At 49.2% G+C, this 19,664-nt stretch overlaps 1 protein-coding gene across 1 annotated transcript in view; it reads left to right on the forward strand.

Moving 5' to 3' along the window:
* Positions 1–18,351, forward strand: part of ANAPC7 (anaphase promoting complex subunit 7) — a 103,289-nt gene extending 84,938 nt beyond the window's left edge. Inside the window, exon 11 of the mRNA XM_063964406.1 lies at positions 17,452–18,351. Within this exon, the coding sequence (XP_063820476.1) occupies positions 17,452–17,641 (190 nt within the window). The 3' untranslated portion in view covers positions 17,642–18,351. The remainder of the gene's footprint in view (positions 1–17,451) is intronic.
* Positions 18,352–19,664: the final 1,313 nt, after the last annotated feature.

Genomic DNA, 19,664 nt, shown 5'->3' on the forward strand with positions numbered 1-19,664 from the left:
AATTTAGGCAGGTTGGAGGCCGAGAGAAAGTGAGAGATCAAGTCAGAGTGGGGCTGGGAGGAGGGACCTGGGGGGTGGGAGATTATATAATTATTGTAATAGGATTGAAACGCCGCCCTAATGGCGGTAGGGTCATGGACTAACCGATTAAGAGGGTCTCTAATGGAAATAATATTAGTTTTGGTCCTAGCAGAGCGGAGTCGTGCCGCCAGAATCTTGTCCGCCTTATCCCCCTTCTCATAAAAAGACTGGCGAAGCCATTTAAGACGTTTAGCCACCCGTCTGGAGAGAAGGAGATCAAGTTCCGCCTTAACAGTACGGAGTTCGGACAAGATGGTCTGGTCGGAGGACGCCTTATGCTGGGTCTCGAGGGAATGGAGTCTGATAGAAAGTCTATTAAGCTGGGTGAGGGATTGTTTCTTGGCCCGTGAAGCTAGGCTGATGATGTGCCCCCGGAGGACCGCCTTGTGTGCCAGCCAAAGAGTGGACCTGGAAGTGTCGGGGGAATCGTTCAGGGTAAAATAGTCAGAAAGCTTATACCGAAGGTGGGAGCGTGTCTCCGGGTTGTAAAGGAGGGAGTCATTGAGGCGCCAAGTCATGGGGCAGGGGCGAGAGAGAAGACCCGAGAGATCGCAGGAGATAGGGGCATGGTCAGACCATATCAGTGGGTGAACATGGGCAGCCCGGAGGTTCAAGGCAAGTTCGTGGCTGAGCATGATCATATCGATGCGGGAGTAAGAGTTATGAGGAGCGGAGTAGAAGGTGTAGTCACGTGCTGCGGGATCTTTGATCCTCCAGGAGTCGTAGAGAAGCTGGGATCACATGAGACGGAGGAGGGATCTAGAGCGGAGAGAGTCTGACGGGGAAGCAGAGGAGAGAGAGGGAGAGCGGTCTATGTTCGGATTTAACACAGCGTTAAAATCTCCAGCTAGTATGAGGTCGCCCTGCCGGACTTGAGTGAGGAGCGTGTCTAGTTTCGCAAAGAACCGCTCCTGTCCCTGGTTAGGGGCATAGATGTTGACTAAGGTGCACAATTTGTGATTGAGTTTCCCCACCAACACAAGGAACTGGCCTTCCCTGTCCTTGTGGGAGTCGAGGAGTTCAAAGGTGAGATGGCTGGCAAATAGGATCGCAACTCCCCGCTTTTTAGCCAAATGGTCACAGGCATGAAACACGTCAGGGTACGGTTTACATTGTAGGGTAGGGTGGGCATCATGTAGAAAATGAGTCTCCTGGAGGAAGACCAGGTCACCTGTGTGAAGTTTAAGGGTGGCAAATAGCTTACCTCTCTTTTGAGGGCTATTCAGGCCCTTCACATTAAAAGAGAGTACCCGGAGACCCATGGGCAAGCAGTAAAGAGGAAAGCAGAATAGACGAAGAAGCAGAGCAGAGGATAGCGTGGTCAGAAAGGAGGGGGGAAGGAAAGAGCACCGGAAGGGGAGGGGGGGGGGGTAGGTGGTCGTCCAGCAGTAGAGACCAGGACCAATGGTGCTGACAGGGGGAAGGGATGCTAGGCGTCGGGAGGGCACCTAGGTCAGCCAACGGGCTCGAAGCCCGTAGGGGGCGCCGCCTGGCATCCAGGCGATGCATCACCAACCGCTTGGTGATGTCCAATAAGCGGGTCCCCCCTGGAGGGACCTTCAAAGAAAGGTTGGAGAGAAAACAGGAGTGAAGAACGGGTGGAGCGCCAGCTCCAGAGAGGTAGTGAAGAAGAGAGAGAAAAAGAAGCAGGAGAAAGAGGAAAAAGGGAAATAAGAACCATAAACAGGGACACATCGTAACAAAAGGTAACAATAAAACAGTTGAGAACCGACTAAGGGATCTAGGGGTGAGAACATGGGAGATCTAAAGATAAACAGCTCCCCAGGTGGGGAGTACGACCTGGAAAGGCCGGCATAAACATAGGCAAAGTATAACAACTCAAAGAGCTACAAGTCCATCAGGGAACTGGTGGAGGAGTCCGAGAGGTCGAAGACGCTGGAACCGTGAACCACTCCGAGCTGGGGGGCGGAGGCAGGTGCCGCTGCGTCCGGGGAGGTAGAGAGGAAGCAGAGGGGTCCTGTACGTCGGTGTGGATGCCCAATTTGGAGAGCAGCAATTGAGCCTCGGGTGGATTTCTGGCTGTTAGTAGTTTCCCCTGATGCCAGACCAGGATACGGAACGGGAAGCCCCAGCGATACTTGATATTGTGCTGGGAGAGCAGGGAAGTGATGGGCTTAAAGTCCCTACGCTCGGCCAGGGTGAGGGGGGATAGGTCTTGGAAGATCTGCAGGGAGACATTTTGGAAAGTCACAGACCTCAATCGCCGTGCTTCCCTCATGACGGACTGTTTCGCGGTGAAGTAGTGCATTCGGAGAATGACGTCTCTAGGCTGAGAAGAGTCTTGGGAGCGGGGCCGAAGAGCTCTGTGTGCTCGGTCCAGGAGTAGGTGGTCTTCGTGGGTATCAGGTGACAGGAAGGTGAAAAGGCGCTTGAGGTAAAGTTCAAGGTGGGCCGCTTCAATGTCTTCTGGAATGCCCCGAATCCTTAGATTATTCCTCCTCGCTGTATTATCCTGGTTCTCATGCTCCTCCTGCAGCCGGGCAACATCCTGTCGGAGTTGGTGGAAGTCAGTCTCGACAGTTTGCTGGAACGTCACCACCTCCTCCACTCGCCGCTCGAGTTGGTCCGTTCTGGAGCCAATTTCGGCAATATCAGACTTCAGGGAGTGGAGAGCTTGAACGGAGGTCTTGACATCCCGCATCTCCTTGAGGAGGGAGAGGAAGTCTCTGCGGGTAAGAGGCGTGAGATCGTCGTCATTGGGGTCAGAGTCGGGGGTACCCTGAGGGTGGTCGGGAACGTCAGGCCTATTCTTGGCAGGGGTGCTCTTTTTGGTAAGGAATGGTGTGAGGTCCGATCCCTGTAGTTTTTTGCCACCTCTAGGCATCTTGCACGGTTGAGAAGGAGGGTAGACAGCCGGAAAGGGGGTAGAGATGGCGCTCCAGCAGTGTGGCTCAGGCCCAGGGGGGTAAGGCGGGAGCATTAGAGAGATATCATAGCGCGGCCAACAAGGCAGCATGGGTGGGGCAGGGCCGGGAGGGCCCGCGCAGTCCCGGAGGGGAGACCGCCAGTCAGAAATCACCGGAGACGGGCTGGCGCAATCCGCCAGTTAGCCCACACGCAGGGTCTGGGAGGAGGGAGCACGGCCACGGACCAGCCAGTGACCGGGGCGGTGCCAACCTCCGGGGAGCGAGGAGGGGTAAGAGGTCCTGGCAGCGGAGAATGTCGTCCCAGGCGCCGGGAGAGGCAGGGGGCCGCAGGTAGAGCCGGCGTTAGAAAGGTCGGAGGGCCTCTGAGGTGTGGGCTCCAAGAGGCCCCAGAAGGAGAGCCAACACAGGGGGCCCGAGGCCAGGTGAGATGCAGGGTCACTACAGGGGGGCCCCCAGCGCGGGGACCCGGGCCTGCCGGGCCGCCGATAGTATACCGGGCACCGGAGCGCTCCGAGGGCTCATCCAGCAGGGCCAGGGAGGGTGGACAAGATGGCCCAGGGCAGAGGCAGGCTGGTGCTACCCGCCAGCCTCCACCGTAGGGCGGGTGTCCTATCATCTATAGCTCTCCCCCCAGCCGCTCGACGCCCCCGGCCCTCACCTCCACTCCGGCAGCGTCGGGTCCCGGCTTCCGGCTGTAGAGGAGGACGGAGGTCCGCGGCGTCAGCGATGCTGCATTTCGGGCGGGAGTGGATGCAGGGGAGCTCCGGAGCAGCTCGGAGGGACCAGGCTGGAGGTAGGCGGCGGGGGTCCGGCCTGTGAGGCACCGCTCGGCACCCCGGGACCGGAAGCAGGAGCTGCGTCTCTGCTCTCAGCGGCAGGAGAGGTCCCGGCTTCGCTGAGACCTGCAGGCCGCAACCCGCACAGACACAGGACATAGAGGGGCGTTCACTACTTGGATTCCGGTGCCCGGAGCTCTTTCACGAACGGATCCCACTACCGCACGCAGCGCAATGGAAACCTGACCGGGGATAAAGCAACAGCAGGACCAAGTGCAAAACGGTCTGCACCCCGAGGGAAGCAGAGGTGGCTGTGAGTAACCTTTCAAAAGACGTGCTGCGGCTGGGACGTAGGGGTCGTAGCATACCGCTGTGCATCCATTTACTACACAGCGCTCTCCCCCTACTGCTATCTATTAAGGAGCCTTCCAGTGACTGATACATTTTTGCTGGATACAAATAATAAGAAGGTTGCCTTGTCTAAAGCCAATTAATTATCAAGACAGCATGGTTACAATTGGACACAATTAATGCGTACCAGTGGAGATTGTACGGATCTATCCGTGTGAATAGACAATTACTAATTCGAGCTCAGGGCATGGGACTAAATAAAGAGTGCACTATATTGTTTTTAATATCCGGATATTATCCTTGATTTTATTTGCTGTTTATATGTGGATTGTAATAAATGTGTGATTTAAACTGACCCTGTTCTTAGCGCTCCCTTGTTTAAATATATTTTGTGGTTTTTGGTAATTGGTGGAACAGTACCACCGGTGGGAGCAGTAGAGATTAGGTGTGTTTTTTAATCAATTATGGGTAGTAATTAACAGATTTCTTGGTGGTATTATCATAAAGTGCTGTGTATTTTAGAAATATTTAGACACAGGAGGTGTCTGCCGGCTCTGCGGACCTTGCAGGTCAGGGCAGGGGGACCCCAGGAGCAAGGATGGCGGGCTGTGGGGGGTCCCAGGTGAACAGCAGGGTGCGGGAAGGGCAAGTTTCAGAGGCCCGGGCAGGAGCTCCAGCTCCACACATCTTGCTGCCTCAGAAGCCAGGCCACGCCCCCCAATACTTGTGTCTTCTAATAAACAAACCAAGTACATAATCCCTTCTAATATAAATAGATATGCTATTAGCAATAAAAAAACCACAAAAAAAAACGTTTTTTAAATTTTTTTTATTAGATTCCGCCAGCAAAGTGAGGCGGAATGAAATTGACGAAATTACTGTCGAAAAGCACTGTTGTCGAATCAACATTCTTCAATTGAATATACTTTTGTCGAAAAGCCGCATTTTTACCATTGCAGACATGTCGAATTTGACAACTGTCGAATTTCAAAAAGTCGAATCTGAAACGTCCGTTTTTTTGTCAAAGTACTGTATTGCATTGTCGAAAAAAAAAATTTGTGTCGAAAATGCCCCGTTTTTCGACATTTGCGGCAATTCGACCGCAATTGCATATACCCCAATGACTTATGGTACAAGATAATGTGGGACAAGTACATGGTATGTAAACCTTTCTGCATCAGGGGACAGGATACTGAAATAATCCTCATGGTGGCAGAAACTGAGGGTTAGGTGCTGTTGTAAAGAGTATGGAGTAGAAAATAGTCTACAAGAGCGTAAAGTGCATGAGGGGAAAGTTTCTTGCTTGTAAGAGCTTATATTCTAAAGAGAAGGGCCAGACACAGGGGTGACACAGACTGAGTAGAAGTGAGCATGGAACAGACTGTTAGGATTAGAGATGGCTTGCTTTGATGAAGAAATGGGTCGTGAGAGCCCGTTTGAAGTTAGGTGGAGAGCCTGATAGGAAGATGTAGAGAGTAGCACGGCCAAATCTTGGAGGTAGGAGTGGGAGGAGGTAATCAGTGGGCAAGAAAGACAGTGTGCATTAGTGGAACGAAGAGGACGGTTGGGAGTGTAACGGGAGATGAGATCCGAGATGTAAATGGGAGAGGAGTGGGTGAGGGCTTTGAAGGGAGTGTACTGCCCCCCATACACTTGTGCGATGCCCTGCGACGCAACATAGCGGGACATCGCACCGGCAGTTCAGGTGGCACCTGAACTACCAGAGTGATTATCATGCAATCATGCGATAGATCGTATGGTAATCACGTGGTGGGCATGGGTGCCCATTGCATATCTCAGTGCAATAAATCGCATGTGTTTACAAAAACACATGCGATCGCACTGCGATGCGATAAATACTAAGTGCAGCACATAAGACCATGTGACGCGATGACCAACCGGCGTGCCCGCGCATCGCGTCGTATGGTGCACAATATGTGCATACAGTCATGCGATTGATCACACAGATGCGATCGAAATCGCATGATTGTATGCCGTATCGTATAAGTGTATGGGGCATAAGAAGCTTCACTTGGATTCGGAAGGGGAAAGGGAGCCAGTGTAGGGCTAGTAAAACAGAGGAGGTGGACGTAGTGCATTTGGAGAGGAAGATGAGCCAGACAGCAGCATTGAGGATTGATTGGAGTGGAGAGAGGCGTTTGTCAGGGAAGCCAGATAGGAGATTACAATAGTGCAATGATGGGGCCTCCAGCATAAAGAGCAGCGGTAGAAGTGGCGTCAGAGGGTGAAATCCAGATCTGGCATTACAGAGGGCACAGGAGAGAGGAAGAGAATTTGTGGGAGAGAAATGAATGGGCTTATCAAGGTTGCTGTAGCGAGAGAGAGGGAGAGAGTTTGTGGGAGAGATGTGAATAAGATTATCAGGGTTGCTGTAGCATTGAGGTGAGATTAATTTGGAGGGCAGGGATGATAGGCGAGTAGTGACGATGTGGGTGCATGAGCTATGAAGGGAAATTTCAGGAGGTGGGCAGGGAGGGAGATCAGTGTGATGCGGATAGCGGTGAGGTGAGATGACAGTGAGAGGATGGAGGGAGCAGGGCTGAGTTGTGAGGTAGTAGGAGGTGAAGGGAGGCAGAGGAAAGGGGAGAGGAGGAGGTGCAGACTAGGGGGGGAGGATAGAGGTTGGACCAGAGGGCAAGGTACACTATTAAGTAGACACTGAGTGATGGGAGGAGTTGAAGAAAGCCAGGACATAGTGTTGATTATGTAAATGGGAAGGGGGGGGGGGGGGGGGGGACTGGAAGCAGGAGTGGAGGTTGTATGAGAGAAACAGAGCAGTAGATTTGCAGATGAAAGTACAGTGTTGGTAACAGTGTATGCTTAGTGGCAGTAGCTTTAGGGCCACATTTACTGAGCCTTAAAGAGTGATGAATTGCACAGTGATAAAGTACCAGCCAATCAGCTCCTAACTGTCATTTTTCAAACACAGGGGCAGGTGTATTGTATATGTGCACTTACTGTAATACTATCTTCACGCTACAGCCTATTGAATGAAATTTATACAGCAATAAAGGCATGTATGCACACTGATTAATGAACCCCCCCCCTTCCCACCACCACCACCACCATTGACCATACGGAACGAGCCTGTCAATAAAAGGGTTTAAGCAAACAGTAAGGACCCAGCTACACTTAAATATCATAATGCACTTTGGGACAAAAGCAGATGCCTGAAACCTGTGGTAGATATGAAACTGTGATTTACCTAGTCATTCCTGAGGCTGAAATTATGGGTAGAAAGAATATGTTACCAATGTAATCTCGATCCTGCCTGTTGTATACTAGTCAATGCAATTAATTTATGATTAATTGTTGTGTGTGATATACAATACATAATTGTGACTGTGTTGTCCCTGCCTGTGGTGATAATCCTGTTCTATTACCACCGTGGGGGTTAAATGCACTTAATTTATGATCAAATTCTTATTGATTCATTGACATTGTTTGGTTGTTCAGGTCGATCACCAGATCATTCAGTTTTTTGGCCATACAAGTTCCTAAAGTTTTCTTATCTGACTGTTCAACCCTGGTGCCGATTGCAATGCTACAGATATTAACATGTCTTCCCACCACACCCATTCCTGGCTCCCTATTATATATGGAGAGCCAGCACTCATATAATACATTAGTTGGTCAATTTGATAAAAATTTGCAGGTCAACAGGATACAACACTTGTCCAACATTAATTGGTACCCAAGGTGTCCTTCTGCACCAGTACTAATATATGGTGGCTTAAATTTTTTTTTAATTATTATTCTTAATCGCCTTTAGAATTTGCAGTAAAGATATTTCGGATGGGGATGTGTAATATTTCTAAAAGTGAAGAAAAAAGCTTTACAAGGTGATAGGTGAGGAAAACCAAACAAAAGGGAGATTGCAGAGGGAGGAGGCAGGGCCATCTTCGTATGGCTCAATGGGCTGTTGTCCAAGGGCCCCAGGAGTATAAGGGCCCTAATAGCTGAGGGTCCTCTGTTTTTCCAAGGGTACAACAGTTTTGAAAATCGGTCCTGGGGAACCGGAGATAGTCGACTTCAAAGCAGTGGTCCCCATCCGAGCATGTTAATTGCTCTTCCCTGCCAGATTTCTCTGGTTCTGTCTGACTTAGGGAGACATGTATTAAGCAGAGATAAAAGTGGAGAAGTGAGTCAGTCGAAAAGTTGCCCATGGCAACCAATCCGCGGCTCTGTATACTTTTATAGTATACAAATTATAAATGTCACGTCAATGCTGATTGTTTGCTATGGGCAACTACTCCACTGGCCCACTTCTCCACTTTTATCACTGCTTGGTTCATCTCCCCCTTAGAGCTTTTCTGAGGGTAGCTTCTCTCTACTGTGCCCAGAACCAGAGATGTCAGCCTTCCAGCAGCTGGTACATGCTACAGGTCCCCACACCTTTTATGCAGTTTTATTTTCGTTGGTGGATTGCTCTGGCTCCTGAACTCTGTTCCCCAAGTCCCCAGTAGCTCCTGAAAGGTGGAACTCTCTATTTTGTTTATACCATTGAAAGCTAAGAAATCTATGTCTAGGAACTGAGATATCTGTAGTCAAGCAAGCATCCCTCCCGCTGGAAAATTATGAATATTAACCCCACCCCACTCCTGGTATTAAACACACCCTACCACCCTGGAAGTCATGTACTGGTGCCTCTTCATTAAGCCCATTGCCCCCTAATAGAGTTTAGTGTTCTCCCTCCCGGCCCATCTCCCACCATCTGTGCAAAGGAGTAATTAGCAAAAATTACTGCTCTAGATCCTACAAGCTGAGCAGAATATGTAACATGGACGGTAGGGGGTGTTCTATCAAAGCTGCTGCTGATAGTACCCCTGACCTCTATCGCTAGAGGATGGTTAAGGGCCCCAGTACATTACTTTGGCCGGGGACCTACGCTGTTGTTAAGACGGCCCTGGTAGAAGGGTTTGGTGGGAGGATTCTTGAGTAGGTGAAACAGCAGAGCTGGCCCTACGCATAGGCAGTATAGGCAAATTCCTAGGGGCATCTGGGCAGGCTGGACATCTAAGCTCTGCTGCGCTGGCTCCTGATTTCAGAAGTCTCGGCTGATGGGGATTGCCCTCTGATGGGATGTACAGATTTTTTAGAGCAGCTGCACTGTTGCCGGTCATATTATATGACCGGCAACAGCAGCAGAAAACCTGTAGAGCCCAGCGTTGATTATACAGCTCCTGCAGCTTCAGTGTGACGCTGGTGTGGCCTAAGGTAATGTCCGCATCATGCACAGTAGAGAGTGCTGCAAAGAGAACACAGCAAATGTAAGTAAATTATGAGAGCTAGTTAAAGAAAGAGGTTGGGGATTGGATTGCTTGAGGCACACAAGCGGAGAGATTTGAAGGCTGGAGACATAAGGTCGGGATAGATATGATGGCTGGAGCCACAAATGAGACACCCTCTGCTTTCAGTTACCCGCTGTCACAAGGCCACACCCCCTTCTCTGACGCCTGCTAAGGTGGCACCAGCCAAAATCTTGCAAAGGCATCAAATTGGTCAGGGACGTCCCTGTGAAACAGATAGGATTTTTGTCATCCCAGGTTCCTCAAACTGGTAATACGGGAGGTTTAGTTTGCTGGGGCGGGAGGTGGGGTGTTAGGGTTAGGCAGCGGGGGTGGGAGGTTTGTGGTTAGGCTGTGGGGAGCGGGGGTTCAGATTTAGGCACCCTCGTGGAGGTTAGGTTTAGGCTGTGGAAAGGGGGGTTAGGTTTAGGCACCATCGGGGAGGGTTTTGGGTTAGGCTGCAGAAAGGGAGGGGTAGGGTTAGAGGGACATTGGGAACAGGTAAGTATACTTACTTAGCCCCTGTCAGAATTCTAAGCATCAGGATGCTGTGGTCGGTCTTCTGACTGCTGCCGGCATCCCCAACGCCAGCATATCGTACCCAGCACGGTAATACTGTTATTCATTACACATGAGCACAATGCCAAAACAGAAGATTGTCAGTGTTGTGTAAATTAGAATTAAATTCAGGAAAATGTTACATTATGGGAAGACTACCTCTTACAGGTACTGTAAGTGCATGGCAGATTATTGGACAGTGCAGGGAATTATGTCCATATGTTCTTGTGTTGCACCATCTTGCAGCAAAGCATGTATAGCACTCTGTAGCAAACCACTTAGCATATCTTCTGATCTACATCAGCCCATATCTATGCAGTTTGCAACCTGGATAGAACTTACCTGCGCCCTAAGTTATTGTGCTAACATCCATGAGAACCGTTTAGTTAGTAGTAATAATAATAATTTTATTATTAAGCTTTATTTCAGAGCAGATCACATTTAAAACTTACACTGCTTGCTTGTGTGTATGTATATATCTACAGTGCATCTGTAAAGTATTCACAGCGCTTCACTTTTTCCACATTTTGTTATGTTACAGCCTTATTCCAAAATGGAATACATTCATTTTTTCCCTCAAAATTCTACACACAATACCCCATACTCACAACGTGAAAAAGTTTTTTGTTTTTTCTCTGACGTCCTAGTGGATGCTGGGAACTCCGTAAGGACCATGGGGAATAGACGGGCTCCGCAGGAGACTGGGCACTCTATAAGAAAGATTTGGTACTATCTGGTGTGCACTGGCTCCTCCCTCTATGCCCCTCCTCCAGACCTCAGTTAGATTTCTGTGCCCGGCCCGAGCTGGTTGCACACTAGGAGCTCTCCTGAGCTTCTAGAAAGAAAGTTTAAATTAGGTTTTTTATTTTACAGTGAGACCTGCTGGCAACAGGCTCACTGCATCGAGGGATTAAGGGGAGAAGAAGCGAACCTACCTGCTTGCAGCTAGCTTGGGCTTCTTAGGCTACTGGACACCATTAGCTCCAGAGGGATCGACCGCAGGACCCGTCCTTGGTGTTCGTTCCCGGAGCCGCGCCGCCGTCCCCCTTACAGAGCCAGAAGCATGAAGATGGTCCGGAAAATCGGCGGCAGAAGACTTCAGTCTTCACCAAGGTAGCGGACAGCACTGCAGCTGTGCGCCATTGCTCCTCATACACACTTCACACTCCGGTCACTGAGGGTGCAGGGCGCTGGGGGGGGGGCGCCCTGAGAAGCAATAATATCACCTTGGCTGGCAAAATAACCACAATATATAGCCCCAGAGGCTATATATGTGGTAATTACCCCTGCCAGAATACAGAAAAATGCGGGAGAAAAGTCAGCCGAAAAAGGGGCGGAGCCATCTCCCTCAGCACACCGGCGCCATTTTCTCTTCACAGTGTAGCTGGAAGACAGCTCCCCAGGCTCTCCCCTGTAGTTTTCAGGCTCAAAGGGTTAAAAAGAGAGGGGGGGCACAAAATTTAGGCGCAATATTGTTTATACAAGCAGCTATTGGGGATAATTCACTCAGTGATAGTGTTTATCCCTACATTATATAGCGCTCCGGTGTGTGCTGGCATACTCTCTCTCTGTCTCCCCAAAGGGCTGTGTGGGGTCCTGTCCTCAGTCAGAGCATTCCCTGTGTGTGTGCGGTGTGTCGGTACGGCTGTGTCGACATGTTTGATGAGGAGGCTTATGTGGAGGCGGAGCAGATGCCGATAAATGAGATGTCGCCCCCTGTGGGCCGACACCAGAGTGGATGGATAGGTGGAAGGTATTAACCGACAGTGTCAACTCCTTACATAAAAGGCTGGATGACGTAACAGCTATGGGACAGCCGGCTTCTCAGCCCGCGCCTGCCCAGGCGTCTCAAAAGCCATCAACGCTCCCTCAGATGGCAGACACAGATGTCGACACGGAGTCTGACTCCAGTGTCGACGAGGTTGAGACATATACACAATCCACTAGGAACATCCGTTACATGATCCCGGCAATAAAAAATGTGTTACACATTTCTGACATTAACCCAAGTACCACTAAAAACAAAAAAGGGTTTTATGTGTGGGGAGAAAAAGCAGGCAGTGTTTTGTTCCCCCATCAAATGAGTGAATGAAGTGTGAAAAAGCGTGGGTTCCCCCGATAAGGAACTGGTAATTTCTAACAAGTTACTGATGGCGTACCCTTTCCCGCCAGAGGATAAGTTACGCTGGGAGATATCCCCTAGGGTGGATAAGGCGCTCACACGTTTGTCAAAAAAGGTGGCACTGCCGTCTTAGGATACAGCCACTTTGAAGGTACCTGCTGATAAATAGCAGGAGGCTATCCTGAAGTCTGTATTTACACACTCAGGTACTAGACTGAGACCTGCAGACTGCTGCAGCGTGGTCTGTACCCCTTTCAAACAGGGATACTATTTTGCGAACATAAGACGTCGTCTTATATATGAGGGATGCACAGAGGGATATTTTGCCGGCTGGCATCCAGAATTATTGCAATGTCCATTCTGTCAGGAGGGTATTAGAGACCCGACACTGGACAGGTGATGCTGACTTTAAAAGGCACATAGAGCCTTATAAGGGTGAGGAATTGTTTGGGGATGGTCTCTGGGACCTCGTATCCACAGCAACAGCTGGGGTGAAAATTTTTTACCTCAGGTTTCCTCACAGCCTAAGAAAAGCACTGTATTATCAGGTACAGTCCTTTCGGCTTCAGAAAAGCAGGCGGGTCAAAGGCGCTTCCTTTCTGCACAGAGACGAGGGAAGAGGGAGAAAGCTGCACCAGCAGCCAGTTCCCAGAATCAAAATTCTTCCCCTGCTTCCTCTGAGTCCACCGCATGACGCGGGGGCTCCACAGGCGTAGCCAGGTACGGTGGGGGGCCGCCTCAAAAATGTCAGCGATCAGTGGGCTCGCTCACAGGTGGATCCCTGGATCCTTCAAGTAGTATCTCAGGGGTACAAGCTGGAAGTCGAGGCGTCTCCCCCCCGCCGTTTCCTCAAATCTGCCTTGCCGACCACTCCCTCAGGCAGGGAGGCTGTGCTAGAGGCAATTCACAAGCTGTATTCCCAGCAGGTGATAGTCAAGGTGCCCCTACTTCAACAAGGACGGGGTTACTATTCCACACTGTTTGTGGTACCGAAACCAGACGGTTCGGTGAGACCCATTTTAAATTTGAAATCCTTGAACACTTACATAACAAAATTCAAGTTCAAGATGGAATCGCTCAGGGCGGTTATTGCAAGCCTGGACGAGGAGGATTACATGGTATCCCTGGACATCAAGGATGCTTACCTGCATGTCCCCATTTACCTTCCTCACCAGGAGTACCTCAGATTTGTGGTACAGGATTGCCATTACCAATTCCAGACACTACCGTTTGGACTGTCCACGGCACCGAGGGTGTTTACCAAAGTAATGGCAGAAATGATGATACTCCTTCGAAAAAAGGGAGTTTTAATTATCCCGTACTTGGACGATCTCCTTATAAAGGCGAGGTCCAGGGAGCAGTTTCTGGTCGGAGTAGCACTATCTCGGGAAGTGCTACAACAGCATGGCTGGATTCTAAACATTCCAAAGTCATCATCTCTAGTCAGAGACCTCCTAAAACCAAAACGGGTATCGGTGCATCACTGCACACGAGTCCTGGGAAAAATGGTGGCTTCATACGAAGCAATTCCATTCGGCAGGTTCCATGCAAGGACCTTCCAGTGGGACCTCTTGGACAAGTGGCCGGGATCGCATCTTCAGATGCATCAACTGATAACCCTGTCTCCAAGGACCAGGGTGTCTCTACTGTGGTGGCTGCAGAGTGCTCATCTTCTAGAGGGCCGCAGTTTCGGCATACAGGACTGGGTCCTGGTGACCACGGATGCCAGCCTTCGAGGCTGGGGAGCAGTCACACAGGGAAGAAACTTCCAAGGACTATGGTCAAGTCAGGAGACTTCCCTGCACATAAATATTCTGGAACTGAGGGCCATTTACAATGCCCTAAGTCAGGCAAAACCCCTGCTTCAAAACCAGCCGGTACTGATCCAGTCAGACAACATCACGGCAGTCGCCCATGTGAACCGACAGGGCGGCACAAGAAGCAGGATGGCGATGGCAGAAGCCACAAGGATTCTCCGATGGGCGAAAAATCACGTCTTAGCACTGTCAGCAGTGTTCATTCCGGGAGTGGACAACTGGGAAGCAGACTTCCTCAGCAGACACGACCTACACCCGGGAGAGTGGGGACTTCATCCAGAAGTCTTCCTACTGTTGGTAAATCGTTGGGAAAGGCCACAGGTGGACATGATGGCGTCCCGCCTCAACAAAAGAGATATTGCGCCAGGTCAAGGGACCCTCAGGCGATAGCTGTGGACGCTCTAGTGACACCGTGGGTGTACCAGTCGGTTTATGTGTTCCCTCCTCTGCCTCTCATACCAAAGGTACTGAGAATAATAAGAAAACGAGGAGGAAGAACGATACTCGTGGTTCCGGATGGGCCAAGAAGAGCTTGGTACCCAGAACTTACAGAAATAATATCAGAGGACCCATGGCCTCTACCGCTCAGACAGGATGTACTACAGCGGGGGCCCTGTCTGTTCCAAGACTTACCGCGGCTGCGTTGGACGGCATGGCGGTTGAATTCCGGATCCTAAAGCATAAGGGCATTCCGGAGGATGTCATTCCTACGCTGATAAAAGCCAGGAAAGTAGTAACCGCAAACCATTATCACCGTATTTGGCGAAAATTGGTTGCGTGGTGTGAGGCCAGGAAGGCCCCAACAGAGGAATTTCAGCTGGGTCGTTTTCTGCACTTCCTACAGTCGGGAGTGACTATGGGCCTAAAATTGGGTTCCATTAAAGTCCAGATTTCGGCTCTGTCGATTTTCTTCCAGAAAGAACTGGCTTCACTGCCTGAAGTTCAGACTTTTGTAAAGGGAGTGCTACATATTCAGCCCCCCTTTGTGCCTCCTGTGGCACCATGGGATCTCAACGTGGTGTTGAGTTTCCTGAAATCACATTGGTTTGAGCCACTTAAAACTGTGGATCTGAAATATCTCACGTGGAAAGTGGTCATGTTATTGGCCTTGGCTTCGGCCAGGCGTGTGTCAGAATTGGCGGCTTTGTCATGTAAAAGCCCTTATCTGATTTTCCGTATGGATAGGGCAGAATTGAGGACTCGTCCCCAGTTTCTCCCTAAGGTGGTATCAGCTTTTCACTTGAACCAACCTATTGTAGTGCCTGCGGCTACTAGGGACTTGGAAGATTCCAAGTTACTGGACGTAGTCAGGGCCTTAAAATTATATTTCCAGGACGGCTGGAGTCAGGAAAACTGACTCGCTTCTTATCCTGTAGGCACCCAACAAAATAGGTGCTCCTGCTTCTAAGCAGACTATTGCTCGCTGAATTTGTAGCACAATTCAGCTGGAGCATTCTGCGGCTGGATTGCCGCATCCTAAATCAGTAAAAGCCCATTCCACGAGGAAGGTGGGCTCATCTTGGGCAGCTGCCCGAGGGGTCTCGGCTTTACAACTTTGCCGAGCTACAACTTGGTCAGGGGCAAACACGTTTGCTAAATTCTACAAATTTGATACCCTGGCTGAGGAGGACCTTGAGTTCTCTCATTCGGTGCTGCAGAGTCATCCGCACTCTCCCGCCCGTTTGGGAGCTTTGGTATAATCCCCATGGTCCTTACGGAGTTCCCAGCATCCACTAGGACGTCAGAGAAAATAAGATTTTACTCACCGGTAAATCTATTTCTCGTAGTCCGTAGTGGATGCTGGGCGCCCATCCCAAGTGCGGATTGTCTGCAATACTTGTTTATAGTTATTGCCTAACTAAAGAGTTATTGTTGAGCCATCTGTTGAGAGGCTCAGTTATATTTCATACTGTTAACTGGGTATAGTATCACGAGTTATACGGTGTGATTGGTGTGGCTGGTATGAGTCTTACCCGGGATTCAAAATCCTTCCTTATTGTGTCAACCCTTCCGGGCACAGTATCCTAACTGAGGTCTGGAGGAGGGGCATAGAGGGAGGAGCCAGTGCACACCAGATAGTACCAAATCTTTCTTATAGAGTGCCCAGTCTCCTGCGGAGCCCGTCTATTCCCCATGGTCCTTACGGAGTTCCCAGCATCCACTACGGACTACGAGAAATAGATTTACCGGTGAGTAAAATCTTATTTTTTTGCTAATTTATTAAAAATACAAGCGTCGTTGCACAGCCATTTTCAGATCCCTCCAGAGATGTTTAATCGGATTCAAGTCTGGCCTCTGGCTGGGCCACTCACTGACATTCACAGAGTTGTCCTGAAGCCACTCCTTTGATATCTTGGCTGTGTGCTTAGGGTCATTGTTCTGCTGAAAGATGAACAGTCACCCCAGTCTGAGGTCAAGAGCATTCTGGAGCAGGTTTTCATCCAGGATGTCTCTGTACATTGCTGCATTCATCTTTCCCTCTATCCTGACTAGTCTCCCAGTTCCTGCCGCTGAAAAACATCCCCACAGCATGATGCTGCCACCACCATGCTTGACTGTAGGGATGGTATTGGCCTGGTGATGAATGGTGCCTGGTTTCCTCCAAACATGACGCATGGCATTCACACCAAAGAGTTCAATCTTTGTCTCATCAGACCAGAGAATTTTGTTTCTCATGGTCTGAGAGTCTTTCAGGTGCATTTTGGCAAACTACAGGCGGGCTGCCCTGTGCTTTTTAGTAAGGAGTGGCTTCCGTCTGGCCACTCTACCATACATGCCTGATTGGTGGATTGCTGCAGAGATGGTTGTACTTCTGGAAGGTTCTCCTCCCTCCACAGAGGAATACTGTAGCTCTGACAAAGTGACCATCAGGTTCTTGGTCACCTCCCTGACTATGGCCCTTCTCCCCCGATCGCTTAGTTTAGAGTCCTGGTGGTTCAGAACTTCTTCCATTTACGAATGATGGAGGCCACTGTGCTCACTGGGACCTTCAAAGCAGCAGATATTTTCTGTACCATTCCTCAGATTTTAGCCTCGAGACAATCCGGTCTCAGAGGTCTACAGACAATTCCTTTGACTTCATGCTTGGTTTGTGCCCAGACATGCACTGTCAAGTGTGGGACCTTATATAGACAGGTGAATTTACCACAGGTGGACTCCAATTAAGCTGCAAGAACATCTCAAGGATGATCAGTGGAAACAGGATGTACCTGAGCTGAGCTTCATGGCAAAGGCTGTGATTTTTTATGTACCTGTAATTTCTTGGTTTTTTATTTTTAATAAATTTGCAAAAATCTCAACTTTTTCACGTTGTCATTATGGGGTATTGTGTGTACAATTTTGAGGGGAAAAATGAATTTATTCCATTTTTTAATAAGGCTGTAACATAACAAAATGTGTAAAAAGTGAAGCGCTGTGAATACTTTCCGGATGCACTATATATAGATAGCTATTCTTCCCTTCTTTTGGGTTGCACAAATGTTAAATTGTAAATATGGAAAAGCATGTTTTATTAGCATAGTGCATTTTAATTCTGTCACGCCTTTTCAGCTTGGACCCCAATGATCAGAAATCCCTGGAGGGAATGCAGAAAATGGAGAAAGAAGAGAGTCCTACGGATGCCACTCAGGAAGAAGATGTGGATGACATGGAGGGCAGTGGAGAAGAAGGAGACCTGGAAGGCAGTGATAGTGAAGCTGCCCAATGGGCAGATCAGGAACAGTGGTTTGGAATGCAGTAAAGTAACTGATGTGGGAAACTGTATTCTCTTTTATAATGTACAGCGCTTGCTCAAATAACATCAGGAGTCAGCTGATCACATCTGCAGAACCTTGTGCTGTAGAAATATCAACCATTGTTGTTTTCCTTCCTGCTTGTCCCATCACATTCTGTGTAGTATGCTGCAGTATTGTGTGCTCTGTTTTCTTTTGTTATTTTTTGTTTTACTTTTTTTGCAGCAAATTCCATTGGCTACTATTGTCCTGTAACAAAAATTCCTCCAACAGGAACTTCAGAAAACTGGTCCCTCACCTATATTCTGATCATGTATGACTTGTGAGTCTCCAGATTGATGGCTATTTCTGGGAGCAGCAGTGGTTGGGGTGCAATGTAGTTGGCAGCCTGCAACTCTGGGTGTATCATTTTACTTATTGAAAAGAGTAGTCTTTAAAATACATGCATCCCAGCAGATGTGGTTTTTGTGAGATAAATGTATTTTGTGTGTCTGTGCCTATTTTTTGTAGGGTTTTTTTTTCCACATTTATATACAACACTTTTTTTTGCTTGCCAGACCAGACCTTTAACTAATCATTTTGATGAAATACATAATCATGTGTATAGTCAGTCTTAAAATTGAAAAGAACAAGAATTGTGAGTTTGTATACAATGTATACTAAACCTGCTGTACACCATGAAGTTGCTTTTCTATTAAATAAAAGAAAACATTTTTAAGTATTTAGTATTTACACAAACTACCAAACCTGAAGCACTGTTCGATAATATTGCTGTAATGGAACATGTTAAGCAGCGTAGGTTTGTGTCACATTTGTAACATACAGGGCAGATTAGTGGTACCGGTTAGTCTCTGCTGTTGGGTGGATGGGTGTAGTACTGCTGACCGGCGGTCTCCTGACCGCCGGTCAGCTAACCGACGCCGGGATCCCGGCAGCATACCGACGCCGGGATCCCGGCGGGGAGGGGCGAGTGCAGCAAGCCCCTTGCGGGCTCGCTGCGCTCGCCACGCTGCGAGCTCGGTGGCGACCTGCGGTCGTCACGGGTTCTATTCCCATGAGTGGAAATAGTCCCTGTTGGTCGGCATGCCGACCATCGGGATAGTGACCCGTCGGGCTGGTGGAGGAGGTCATGTGACTGTCGCTCAGCTGACCGGCGGTCACATGAATACTACCCGGGTGGATATCCAGCATAGAAAGGCTGATTGCCCAGCATGCATCCTGATTGCAACTGGCTAAAAGCTAAGGTTGCACTCAGTGTCAATTTGACGAGGATTTTCAATTCACTTTTAGTCTTAGGGGGTAATTCAGACCTGATCGCTGCTGTGCCCCTGTAGGGGTTATTCAGAGATGAATGCAGATGGCTGCACCCGTATCTTAGAATACTTATTATTACACCCAATCACAGCAGCGATGACTGCATTACATATGAGTGCCTCCCCGTTTACTGCTTGTAGCAGCCTAGCAAGTCCTCCTTCCCTTATAATACCCATTATTACACCGCTCAGTCAGTGTGACTGTATTGATTGTATATCGGTGCTCTGCTGATTGTAGCAGGTATTTTTACACTCCCCCAGGAGGTGGCGACTTTCTGATCGCAGGACAGCAAAATTAGCAGCCCAGCGATCAGATCTGAATTACCCCCAAAGTATAATGGCATATTGATATATCACAAGTCAATGTGTGCTTCTTCCCCAGCCATATTTTCTCTGTGCGCCTCCCAGCTCCTCTCTCTGCGTGTCTGACGCCATACACGCGTGTGTCATGATAGGTCACACGCTCACAATACTACAGGACAGGAGACACCGGCATGTGCTGGAGCCCGCACCCAACAGCTGTCTAATCACTGACAGCCTCCCGGGAGTATTCAGCCAGCCCAGATCTCGGACAGTTTCGGAGGAGCTTTCAGCTCACCGGAAATGCCCTTTTATATAGCCTTATCGGTGGGGCCCCTTGTGACCCACAGGGCCCTAAGCAGCTGCTTTGGTTGCCTTGTGGTACATTTTACTACTGTTTATGCTGACTACATACATG

Source organism: Pseudophryne corroboree, chromosome 1, assembly GCF_028390025.1.
Source record: "Pseudophryne corroboree isolate aPseCor3 chromosome 1, aPseCor3.hap2, whole genome shotgun sequence".
NCBI lineage: Eukaryota > Metazoa > Chordata > Amphibia > Anura > Myobatrachidae > Pseudophryne > Pseudophryne corroboree.